Raw genomic sequence first — 13679 nt, 5'->3', positions numbered from 1 at the left:
CAACTAATGTAATGTCCATGCCTACAGCTGTTCACTATTTTAGGCCGAGGTCACACAAAAGTATGTTCTCTCATGTGAGAGAATCAGGCTGATTATGCTAATGACAGAGTTTGAGCCGAGTGTCACCTTAGTGTGATCTGATTATCTCTCATGAGAGAATCGTATCACAAGGGCGGAGAAGACGGATAACTACATTTCTTTATCTTCTTCATTATCTCTGTCCACAGTAATCGGATTGCACTCGAATGACATCCGAGTGCAGTCTGATATTTCACACGCACACACAGATTTGAATGGTTACATGTGATCTAAATTCCGGAGCATGCTGCGTTTTTTTATCTCATGCCGAATCAGTATCCTGGTATCAGAAATCCATCAACCCAAATAGGCATCTCTGCTTATCAGGTCCCAAGGACTTCTAGTACAGTAATACCTTGACTAACGAGTGCCTCTACTTACGAGTTTTCCAAGATACGAGCCGTCGCTCTGTCGATTATTTCATGATGCCAAATCTGAGTTAAGAGTGAGCAAGCTTAGGAAACTCACTACGTGGTTATCCTGCCGTGCAGCATCTCTGTTGTTGGTGTTGCACTTTTGACCTTTTCTTGTGAATCATTTTCCTGGGGTGCACTCTATTTTTAGAACTGCATGTTGCATGCATTTAAAATGGGGTTGTACATAGGATAATGGTTATTTTTTGCTTTATGCTTCTGCTATTTTTTCTGTGCAGTACTGTATGCTATTTCACATGTGCAGCAAGATATAGTACACTCCAATATTATGTGCACTTTCTGACTCTTTGGAGTGTTAGCTTTAAGGTTCAATATTTTCTATATTTATATGTGAAGATGATTAAGTGAAGTTATTAAAAATAAAATAAATAAATACAAAATAAATAAAAAAATAAAAAAAAAGTACAGTACAATAGTTTTACACATTTAATAGTTTTTCATACTGTACATTACTGTATTTGTTATTAATAAAGTTAATTTTTCTTATTTGAAAAAACCTAACAAAAAAAATTGGTCCGGTTTTTGGAGGGCTGAAATGGATTAATAGTATTTCAATTCATTTTAATGGTAAAATTGAATTTGATACGCTAGCAAAGAGCTCAGTCACAGAACAAATTAACTCGTAAGTCAAGGTATTAACTTTATTCACTTTTCACACCTATTTAGGGGTGTTGCCTTTACCGCAGGGGCCCTTGGGTTGCATTCATCAACTTGGTGCTGGCCAGTGAATTGATTGAGTGATATATTGTAAAGGATTCATTGAATTGCAGTTTGAGTCTTTCACTTTGATATTCTTATTTTCAACTCTGATTTTAACCTTTTGATTCCTGAGACTCCAAAGTGTGGATCTCAACAGCACAAGGTGCATCATAAAATTTCAAGGGTATAAAAGATAGTGGTTACACGAAGAGATGAAGTCTAATTGGAAATGTGACATGGAAAGTTTAATCTCAGGTCCCCCAGATGTGGAGGCCGAGTGTAATACCGGTTTATTGTTACTGACTTGTTTGATGTTTTGCTTCTTTTCATGTCCTGTATGCTTGATCGTGTATACACCTTTTTCTGTCTACTCATTATAAACATATTCTTTTGCATGTCATTTTCATTATCATCTCAGTAAACTATTACTTCATTCAGCCATTGTGCATGAATCCCTTTATCTAGCATCTCCAAATTTATTATTAAACAAAGGAAATCAAAAACCAATAACTAATATATATCAATATCGGAACCAATAACTTTGGAGAAAACTAGTTCAAATCCAGGAGTTCAAGCATAAACCAAATCCGGAGGGGTATTCAAGGGTTAAACAATAGACTAAACATGGAGCAAACTAGTGTAGTATACCAATACAATAGCTTGACTGGCGAGTGGTAACCTAATCCCATTGGCCCCCCAACATGTCCTGGTATTAGTCCGCTGATCAGCCGCTGTTAATGGCCATCCATCAGGACCGTGAGTGACATGAGGGGCTGGCTTGTCTATTGAAATCAGCCAGCCCCCTTCACACACGGCACTTACTGACCCAGAAATGGTCTCCTGTGTTTGATAAATACTGGAAATTTAGGTGGCAGTAACAATAGAAAAACTGGTGCATTGTTGGAGCTTTGTCATTACAAATATGTTACTTTTACATTTTCTTTAGGTACACAAACAACTGTATACTTTTTAAATGTGGTCCACCGCTTTAAAGGCTCGGGCAGACGATTGTATTTTCCGAGTGCGATCCAACAAAACATCGGATCGTATTCGGACCAATGTTATTCTATGTGGCTGTGCAAATATACGATTTTATTTTTTCGTCGGACAGAGTCTGTCCCAGGAAAAAAATCACAGCATGCTCAATTTGATCCCATCACACTCGGCCATGCAAGTCAACGAGTGCGGCGTGGAAAACATCGGATTGCACTCGGATGACATCTGAGTGCAGTCCAATAACCGTGGCATCACAGAATGGAGAGGATGGAGATGTATTTTTTCAATCTTCTCCTCATCTGAGAAAATCGTCGGATCACAATGGGATTAAATTGTGATCAGCATAATAGGCCCAATTCTCTCAGATGAGAGAAAATAAGGTGGTGTGACCCCGGACTTAGAGTTATTAATTATTATATACAAGAGACCATTAACTTCCAGAACCAAACTTGGTTTTGTATTGGGACTGATTTTATGCAGATTGTTGTCTTTACAGCTCTTGCCAAATATTGTCCTTAGTATCTAAGAATAGTTATGGACAATCTTTCTTGTGTTCTAGAAATACACGAGTCTAGAAAAGGATAGAAAAACCTTGGCTCAGACTTTACTACATGATCTTCATCTCAGAGGAAGAGAATCCGTGATCGGATTGTGGGTCAGTCTCTACGTGTTACGGAAGAAACTTGGTTCCCCCAGCCTGGACGCTGTCCTGGCGGAACTTCATCACAGAGGTAACATTGTGTCGGGGATCTGCAACAAATCTTTCCTTATTTAATAGATTGTGTGTTGCAAACAACTCTCCATGATATACTTGCCCTTGTTAGGCCGAGTTTATGCCACAACTACCATCTATGCAACAACTAGGTGAAGAGGTTGACTCACAACTGAGTGAACCTCTTCACCTGAACTTTCACTGCTTTCCAGTTATCAAGAAAAAGCGTTAACGGGGCTCTGATGGGGCAACACGGTGGCTCAGTAGTTAGCTTTGCAGTGTTGGGTTTCTGGTTCCAATCCCACCAAGGACAACATCTGCAGGGATTTGGGTGTTTTCCCTGTGTTTGTGTGGGTTTTCTCCAGGTTCTCCGGTTTCCTCCCACACTTCAAAGATATACAGAAAGAAGCTCACAATATAGATTCCCTATGGGGACTGTGGTAATAATGCATGTAAAACACTGCAGAATATGATGGCATATTGGGGTGATACAAAAAAATCAAAAAGTGCTGTATGGTGAAGCCATGAGTATAATAAATAGGGGTCTTCAAATAACTGTATGAACCTGGCATCAGCCATTATCAGTAAGTACAAATAAGTGCTATCAAAGTGCTATTAAGTGCATGGAGGCAGTGAGATCAGATGTTAGGAAGAGAGAACAAGCAATGGTTGGATTAGTGAGGTGAGGTAATAGGTCAGTCCAAAGAAATGAGTTCTTAGAGCAAGTTTAAAACTATGGCAACTGGGAATTAACCAGATTGTCTGTCTGGGGTAGAGCATTCTATAGAACTGGCGCAGCAAGAGGGAAGTCTTGGAGATGGGAGTATGAGGTTTGGATTATAGAGGATGTTGGTCTTAGATCATTAGCGGAGCACAGGTTGGGTGGTAGACAGATGAAGGAGAAGATGTGGGGTGGTGCAGCACTGTGGAGAGCTTTGTGGGTGAGTGTGATAAGTTTATATTGTACTCTTTAGAGCAGGAGTCCCCAACCTGTAGCTCTGGAGCCACATGTGGTTTGCGGTCCCATGAATTGTGGCTCACGACTGTCTGCCATCTTGGTGCATTAATGTTAGGGTGTGACAGGGGCTGTCATGCCTCTCCCTCTCGAAACTGAGTTTGTTTAAAATGTGTGATTTGTGACTGTTATGCTATGTGTATCTGCATAGAGTTTCATAGGCATTATCGTATTGTGATTAATGTATGATGTTATTCATGTATAGTTTATAGGGAAAGTCTAGAGATCAACTTAGAAAGGGGGAAGATTTAGCTGGGGGCACATTAGACACAGGAAGTTCAGTGCATGCTGTTACATGGTAGTGACTGCAGTTAAGTGGTGAAGGGTGACGTTTACCCAGCAACCAAAGGAGACAGCTGGTGATTGGTCCAGTTAAAAGTGGGAGGGGTTTGGGCCAGAGAAGAGTAACGGTTTTCCTGTTAGTCAGTCAGAGATGAAGAGGGATGTAGATGGAGTTGGAGATAGTTCTGTTTAAATTAAGATAATTAACAAAACAGGAGGAGTTCAGGGTCAATGTGTTGAAAGTCACTCGGGAAACCAGGAAAATGAAAGGAAAAGAAGGCAGCATAATGAGAATGACAGCGACCAATTTCAGTGAAATATCCCTTAACATATGAGGCCTATGGCCTGGAAAAAGTATGGAGGAGCCAGCATTGCTTTTGTTCCCGAGGGGAATAACAGACGGGGATTCATAGACAGAAGTTAGGTCAGCGGTGCGGGAGGCTGCGGAGCCGTGCAAAATATCCCAGGGGCAAGAAATGCCAGGAGAAAAAGGGATCATGCAAGCGTCAGAATCTGTTACCACTGTAACATGTTTTACTGTGTCCATGACTGACACTGAACTGGATCTTTTAAGTAAAGTTGGATTGTTGGAAACCAATCAAGTGTCTGGTGTGAACTGTGTGGCTAAGACTGGGACCGTGGACCAGATGTGGCCCTCAAGAGAACAGCCCGCACGAAAGACAGGACTTTCTCATTTATTTGTGGGGTGTCAGAGTGCGGGAGAACAGCTGCCCCTTGCCATGACTACCACCCATCGCCCCTCACATTAGCTCCAGGTCTAGCTAGCAGATATGAAGAGAATATCTCAAAATGGTGAATGTTGTGAGTAGCCCAGCACAAAAGAGCATATCTGGATGCACATATACTGGTTTTAGGGGTTTAGAGATAATTTAAAGCGCACCTGTCAGCGGGATTGTTCTCAGTAAACTACATACACTGTCAGGTGGGCGACATTACACTGAATAAAATGATACCTTGGTTGATGAAATCCGTCCTGTGGTTCTTGTGTAATCTTTACTTTCAGTTTGGAGATAATGATATGCTCGTGCTCCGGAGCAGCCTGTGGGGGGCACTCTATCTGGTGCTTTGTTAACTTATTCATCTGTATGCTCTTATGACAGCTCACTGTGCCTTCACTGACCTGCCTCCTATTTTACATAATGCATCTAGTAGTGCGGGGCTAGGTAAAATAGGAGGACGGATCTCATCAACCAAGGTATCATTTTAATCAGTGTAATGTCGCTCACCTGACAGTGTATGTAGTTTACTGAGCACAATCCTGCTGACAGGTGCTCTTTAAGTATGGTACGTTGGAGACAGGATGATACAACCTATCAGAGGCGGTGCTTGAAGCTGGATGTGACATTGTGTGCTTGATGGGAGATTACAGAATGAGGGTATTTTGAAAAGCCCTGTATCTTAGTATTCTGCTTTGGGGTGATATCTGTGGAAAAGCTGTGGTCATCATTATACCCATAATGGGGGCTTCGGTTGTCACTACTGTGAGGGGGGGTGGGAGCTGGCTGTGGCTCGCGACCCTCTCTCAGAGCTGAATATGGCTCGCAAGGTCAGAGACGTTAGGGACCACTGCTTTAGAGGATGGTCAACCAGTGCAATGTCTTCCACTGAGTAGAGGCATTGGTGTAGCCAATGGACAGTAATTAGGGACTAATATATAGTACCCATTCATGAAATGGGATGCTAAATCTCATAGTGGAAACAGGTGCTTAAGGCTAAGTGCCCATGTTGCGGAACTGAAGCATATTTTTTACACTTCTCCCTGGCGGGAAAATCGCATGCGGATATTACATGCGGTTTTCCCGCCAGGTAGAAGCATTTGTGAGGCGTCTTTGCAGCGTCTTTGCATGCATTTCCGCATGCGGGTTATCAAGCACTTCTCCAAGTAATTTAAGCATCACTTGGAAAAGTGCTTGACAACTTGTTCACACTATATAAATCCATGCAACCGGCATGGATTTATATAGTGTGACCAAGTAATAGTTGAAAAAAAAGAATCAGAATGGTAAAAAATAAAAAAATAAAGTTTATACTCACCTTCTGATGCATTCTCTGCCCCGTCCGGAGTCTTGAGCGGCTCACGCTGTTGTGTGCAGGACCTGCGGTGAAGTCATTGAGTCATGTGATGGGTCACATGACTCAATGACGTGGCAGGTCCTGCACACAACAGCGCGACGGAGGGAAAACCTCAGAAGATAAGTATAAACTTTATTTTATTCTTTTTTTTACAGGTTCTTTGGTACCCAGGTCTGGAGGAGAGTCTCCTCTCCTCCAGACTTGGGTACCATCCGCACATTGATTCCGCATGCGGAAACGCAAAATTAATGAACATGCTGCGGATTTTTGACCGCAGCATATACGCTGCGGAAAAATCCGCAGCATGGGCATTGACAATGCAGAATGCCATTGGGGACCATGGGGTGCGGATATACATGCGTTTTACAAGCGTTTACGCTGCGGAAATTCCGCAGCATATACGCTTGTAATACGCAACGTGGGCACGCAGCCTTAAGGTTATCCTTAAAAAGTTGTCCAGTACTTTTAAAAATATGCCAATGTCTTTTAATGATAAATAGAAGCATCTTTCTAATTACCTCCTGGTGCTTTTTCTGCCTGCGAGCAGCGCTATTGACGCACCGCCTGGGGCCGTGGGGTCCTCGGTAGCCGGGCCGGTCCTTTTCGGGGTAGTCACGGTGGCAGTGACCCGGTCCGTGGCCCAGGGCGGTCAATAATGAAGAGTCAATTGGGGAACAAAGTTTTTGGGGATAAAGTTTGTGACGCCACTCGTGGTATGCAGCTATAGGGGGCCGCCGCTGCGGTGCAGATCCACTGGGGCTGATGGTGACGCAGCAGAGATAGTGCAGCTCTCCACGGGCAAAGCTAAGCCCCTGGGCAGTATATAGGACTTGATGAGGTAGATGTTGTTGACAGGGACAGTGTGGTGCAGGGCCGGTGACGCAGCAATAAATCAAGGACACAGTGGGGAGCAGTCTTCAGGCTTTACTCACAGTTCTTAGGCAGTTCCAGGTTACCGCTGCAGCCGGTTTTAACCGCTCACGTCATCCTGTGTCTTTTGGGGAAGTAATCCAGCCAACTCTCAGATAACTTGAGTACACTTGAAAGGGACCCCTTCCCGGGTCGTCTCTCTAGGATTCTTTCTCTCTCTGGAGCCTTTCCCACTGCTCTGGTGTTCTCTCCTCACTCTCCTACTGGGCCCCTTCCACTGGGCCCCCTCGCTGAACTCCCTCCTCAGCACACGACTCTTTCTAGATGTTTCCATCCTCCCTTTTATACTCTTCCTTCAGTGCTCCCCTAAACTACTTCCTCCAACCACCTCCTCTACTTAGTTCCATCCCCCTGACAGGGACCAGGCCTGTGCTCTCCCTTAGGAGCTATCTGGACCTTCCCTAATGGAGTGATGTAGTGTTGGAAGTGAGTGGTTGAGTCCAGGGTAATGCTCCCTCCTTACCGGAGAGTGGGGTACCACACCTCTTGATGAGATGCAGTAATTCTGTGGCAACTGGACCCGCAGGGGCGCCACACTATCTGTGGCCGCTCACAGGCAGCATGTGACCCCCGGCTGACATCACGTCAAGTGAGGCATGACTCACCGCTGGAGTCCCCTCGGTGGCTGCTGGGTTGTGGGCAGGGTTATTCCCCACGTCACACCCAGCATCCACCGCGCGCTTTCCCAATGAATGGGGAGAGGCAGAGCGCGCGGTGGATGCCTGGTATGACGCCGGGGTAACCCCGCCCACAACCCAGCAGCCACCGGTGGAACATGGAAGAGGGACCCTCGGCTGCAGCCTGGACTTGACGTGACGTCAGCAGATGTCAGAGGCGGCTGCAGTCGGGGGTCACGTGCTGCCTGTGAGCAGCCACCGATAGCGCCGCTCACAGGCAGAAACAGCACCAGGAGGTAATTAGAAATAAGCTTCTATTTATCATTAAAACACATTGGCATATTTTTAAAAGTACTGGACTACCCCTTTAAAGGTAATCAGGGACTGTTTTTTTCTCATGGAGCTGAAAACTGACTGTTCTGCCTGGTGCCGGCTCAGAGTGATCACAGACCGCTCCTGCCAGTGATTCTGCTGCTTCACATCAGCAGAGCAGCTCTTCCTCTTCCGAGCTCCTGTGCTGACCAGATTTGATTGCCAACATCATTCTGCTTAACAGCCCACGGCATAACTGTGGCTGTCAGTCAGAATGATATTGGCAGGTTTTTACTTTCTTCAACGTGATGTAAATAATGCTCTTTTTTTGTACAGTTCACAAAATGCAAAGTGAATGATCAAAGGAGAAATCTAAATCAAATCAATATTGGTGTGACCAAGTTTTGCCTTCAAAACAGCATCAAAACCTCAATTCTTCTAAATTCGTGCACAGTTTTTGAAGGAACTTAACAGGGAGGTAGTTACAAGATTTGCTGTTCAAGCTCCTTTGAAGAAGCATCAAGAATCGGGCAACAGTGAGGACTCTAGACGCAGAGGTCGGTCAAGCAATCTTAGTGCAGCAGATGAAAGACACATTGTGCTTACTTCCTTCAGCAGTGCCAAACCAGTGAGATCCAACTATACCCATCTACTGTCTGGCCAGAAGTGGTCATCATGGAAGAATTGCAGCTATAAACCAAACCTACCATATTTAACCATTCAAAGCGACTCTACAATCATGAAAACATAGAAAATGTGACATATTTGGTATATAACAGAAGGCAGTTTGTCACCGACGGGCTGGAGAGCGGCACAACAATGAGGGTCATCAGAAACAGTGACGCATGGTGGAGGCTCCTGCAAGTTTGAGGCTGCATTTCAGCAAATTGAATTGTGGATTTGGCCAGGATTAATGGTGTCCTCAATGCTGAGAAATACAGGCAGATACTTATCCATCATGTAATATCATCAGGGAGACGTACGATTGGCTCCAAATATATTTTGCAGCCGGAAAACAACCCCACATATATAGCCAATGTAATTAATAATGAGGAGTCCCGAGGGTGATGATCCGACCCCCACAGAGCTCTGATCTGACATCATAAAGTCGGACTATAAGCACTTGAAGAGATAGAAGGATCTGCACAAGCCTCATACACAGAAGATCTGTGGCTGGTTTTCCAAGATGTTTGGAACCACCTCCCTGCCGAGATCAATCAAAAACTGTAAGTGATAACACTAGAAAATAAAAAAATACTCACACTAAGGCTGTGTTCACACAATCAGAAAACTCTTCTGCTATTTTTAATGTTTTGACAGGATAAACGCTGCATAAAATACGCGCATATTCTGTGTGTTTTTGTTGCTCATTTCCCCCCACTCATTAGTATAGGTGAAATGCGCTGCAAAAAATGCTGCAAGAATTGACATGCGGAAAATTTGAATCTGCTGCAAATCTGCTAGGAAAAAAAATTAGTAATGTTTGCATGAAAATTCAGAAATCTCATTCGCTTTGCTGCTACTGTAAAACGCTGCGTATTTTCTGCAATAAATTTGTGCGGGAAAAAAAATTCAATGTGTGAACAGGCGCTAAATGTTGTCTAACAAAAAGTAATTATTATGTCAAAAAAATAATCAGAAAGTAACATATCTTGTATTACCATTTAGGAGACTCTCTGGTGGAGCAAATCCTGCTAGATAAAGATGGACACCAACTACCCCCAGAACTGAAAGGCGAGTATGTATATGTATTTATATGTCCCCATGTTATAAAGAAATTGGTGGTGAAAAATAATCTCATGTCTGTATTTGAAATTTAATTGATAAAATTAAGTCTGTACAAGAGAAATATATATATATTTTTTGTATGTTGTAGCACAAACATGGCGCTCACCTCCTTGTTGCCTTCACCGGCAGTACAGCAGGGTTGGTGCTTTCTGGCAGCTGTAGTGTAGGGGAGTTTCTTGACAAAATAATGTCAGACTATTGCTGTTTCCAGAGAGTGAGGGGCAGCCTTCCCCCAGACAGTCAGGGGAACTATATGTGGAGTCTTAAATGTGAACATAGTGCAGGTGCAACCCAGCATACACTCAAAGAGAGTATGGCACCAAAACTGGGAAGCAGAATTAGATTATAAATTATATCCAAGGCCCAGAGTCAAAGTATCAATGACTTATGATTTACAGGCAATGTGCCAAAATGCAGACTTACAGTGGGTACGGAAAGCATTCAGACCCCTTTAAATTTTTCACTATTTCATTGCAGCCATTTGGTAAATTCTAAAAAGTTCATTTTTTTATCTCATTAAAGTACACTCTGCACCCCATCTTGAATGAAAAAAACAGAAATGTAGAAATTTTTGCAAATTTATTGAAAAAGAATAACTGAAATATCACATGGTCATAAGTATTCAGACCCTTTGCTCAGACACTCATATTTAAGTCACATGCTGTCCATTTCCTTGTGATCCTCCTTGAAATGGTTCAACTCCTTCATTGGAGTCCAGCTGTGTTTAATTAAACTGATAAGACTTGATTTGGAAAGGCACACACCTGTCTATATAAGACCTCACAGCTCACAGTGCATGTCAGACCAAATGAGAATCATGAGCTCAAAGGAACTGCCCAAGGAGCTCAGTGACAGAATTGTGGCAAGGTACAGATCTGGCCAAGGTTTCAAAAGAATTTCTGCATTACTCAAGGTTCCCAAGAACACAGAGGCCTCCATAATTCTTAAATGGAAGAAGTTTGGGACCACCAGAAGTCTTCCTAGACCTGGCTGTCCAACCAAACTGAGAAATCATGGGAGAAGAGCCTTTGTGAGAGAGGTAAAGAAGAACCCCAAGATCACTGTGGCTGAGCTCCAGAGATGCAGTAGGGAGATGGGAGAAAGTTCCACAAAGTCAACTATCACTACAGCCCTCCACCAGTTGGGCCTTTATGGCAAAGTTGCCCGCCAGAAGCCTCTCCTCAGTGCAAGACATATGAAAGCCCGCATAGAGTTTGCTCAAAAGCACATGAAGGACTCCCAGACTATGAGAAATAAGATTCACTGGTCTGATGAGATGAAGATAGAACTTTTTGGTGATAATTCTAAGCAGTATGTGTGGAGAAAACCAGACACTGCTCATGACCTCCCAATACAATCCCTACAGTGAAACATGGTGATGGCAGCATCATGCTATGGGGGTGTTTTTCAGCTACAGGAACAGGATGACTGGTTGCAATTGAAGGAAACATGAATGCGGCCAAGTACAGAGATATCCTGGATGAAAACCTCTTCCAGAGTGCTCTGGACCTCAGACTTGGCCAAAGGTTCACGTTCCAACAAGACAATGACCCTAAACACACAGCTAAAATAACAAAGGAGTGGCTTCAGAACAATTCTGTGACCATTCTTGACCGGCCCAGCCAGAGCTCTGACCTAAACCCAGTTGAGCATCTCTGAAAGTGGCTGTCCACCAACGTTCACCACCCAACCTGACGGAACTGGAGAGGATCTGCAAGGAAGAATGGCAGAGGATCCCCAAATCCAGGTGTAAAAAATTTGTTGCATCATTCCCAAGAAGACTCATGGCTGTACTAGCTCATAAGGGGGCTTCTACTCAATACTGAGCAAAGGGTCGGAATACTTATGACCATGTGATATTTCAGCTTTTCTTTTTTAAAAAAATTGCAAAAAATTCTACATTTCTGTTTTTTTCAGTTAAGATGGGGTGCAGAGTGTACTTTAATGAGAGAAAAAAATGAACTTTTTAGAATTTACCAAATGGCTGCAATGAAACAAAGAGTGAAAAAGTTAAAGGGGTCTGAATACTTTCCGTACCCACTGTATATAATGATATAGATAGATGATAGAAAGATATTAGATATATAATAGATAGATGATAGAATATAATAGATATCCTGCAGATATATGATGTCACAAGCCCCCTACATATAATAGACTTGTATACATTAGTGCTTTTCATGTGGCACTCGGGTGTTTAGCCTTGTTTAACCTAACAAGTAAATAAATAATAAAATAAAACAACATTGCTTCCCTCTTATTTTTGATAACCAGCAAAGGTAAAGCAGACAGCTGTTGACTGATATTATCAGGCTGGGAACGTCACTGGTTATTGGGTCCTTCCCAGCCTAAAAATGCCAGCCCTCTGCTGCCCCAGAATTGGCACATCACATGAGATGCCTCAATTCTGGCGCTTTAACCTGCTCTTCCCCATTGCTTTGGTGCGGTGACAATGGTAGTTCAGGTTGATGCCAGCTGTGATTTATTAAAAAGCACAGCTGGCATGAAGCCCTGGGGTTAGTAATGGAAAGGTGTCTATCAAACACCCCCATTACTAACCCAGTAATCTAAAATAAAAACACACAAAAAAAAATAGTTTATTTGAAAAAAACACTCCCCCATACTTTCCCTGGTTAACCAATTTATGAAAAAGAAAGAAAAGCCATACAGGTCCATCATAATCCTGGAAATCCACCGTAACCCTAGGAATCCTACGTAGTCCCCCGAATCCGACGTAGTCCACAAATGGATACCCAAAAAAACATAACAAGAGAGATAAAAAAGCAAGACAATGTCTCTCGTTCACCAATTTATTCCACAAAATGTTCCCACTCAGCTCCAACATATTCCAGAGTTCCCCAAATTCGGCCCTGGCAACTATGAATAGCAGTAATGTTACAGTTATTCACAGGCTCTGGGTACTGAGGTCACCGCTAATCAAAGTTGCTGGCTTCCACTGCACTCTGCGAGGCCCTGCGGCTCTGAAGAGCGGTGACGTCAGTAACTATACTGTTCATAGTTGCCGAGTCTTACAGAGGGCAGCGTGACTTGGTGACTGTTGTGCGATATAGTTACTGACGTCACCGCTCTTCAGAGCCGCCTTATCATACGCCAGTGTGAGTAAGCCCTAAACAGAAGGAGGTGGCATCTTTGCCTTTTATAAGTCAACATAAAAAAGGAAACCTCCAATGGCTACGAATAAAAGATCAGATGTAATATTGTCTGGCACATGGCAAAAAAATGCAAAAAATTGCCAGATGCAGTCATCGCTATCAGTAGCGACGAAACTCCCAATAAGTAACATCAGTATGGAAATTACACTTCTTTGGGAATTCTTCTAGCAGTATGAGCAGTAATAGTTTTATAGTTTTGTTAGTATTTTATTTCTTATTGCAAAGATATATTTCAGCGTTATCAGGAAGTGGTTGGGCCAGGGGGTTTCTCTGCATTACCGCTCTCCGTTCTGTAGGCCGCATGTCGCTTTAGACCCGCGGCCTACAGAACTGCAGGGCGACTCACTGGACAAGTAGCAGGCAGGGGCAGAGTGACTTGAAGACGTCTTGTGCTGGGACTGTGACATTCTGTGCATTTCCTGGTGTGATGATATCACCGCGTTGGTTTGCCCACACCTTGCAGCTGTCTGCCGGCAGTCTTGCCATGATCCGTGGTTAGGTGACTATATGTTTATTTTATTAGTACATGTAGAGGGACTAATGGTGCAT

At 43.3% G+C, this 13679-nt stretch overlaps 1 protein-coding gene across 6 annotated transcripts in view; it reads left to right on the top strand.

The window, feature by feature from the left end:
* LOC141153994 (NACHT, LRR and PYD domains-containing protein 3-like) overlaps positions 1 to 13679 on the top strand; it is a 250139-nt gene that overhangs the window by 85638 nt on the left and 150822 nt on the right. For all 6 annotated transcript variants that reach the window (XM_073639358.1, XM_073639359.1, XM_073639355.1 and 3 more), the window contains exons 4-5: positions 2767 to 2938; positions 9838 to 9903. In XM_073639358.1, coding sequence (XP_073495459.1) covers positions 2767 to 2938; positions 9838 to 9903 — 238 coding nt within the window. The remainder of the gene's footprint in view (positions 1 to 2766; positions 2939 to 9837; positions 9904 to 13679) is intronic.

The sequence above is a fragment of the Phyllobates terribilis genome, unplaced genomic scaffold (assembly GCF_046119375.1).
Source record: "Phyllobates terribilis strain yellow unplaced genomic scaffold, ASM4611937v1 Scaffold_7__3_contigs__length_470593459, whole genome shotgun sequence".
Classification (NCBI taxonomy): domain Eukaryota; kingdom Metazoa; phylum Chordata; class Amphibia; order Anura; family Dendrobatidae; genus Phyllobates; species Phyllobates terribilis.
Note: the sequence above shows the minus strand (reverse complement) of the source record. Positions and strands in the feature narration are given on the sequence as shown.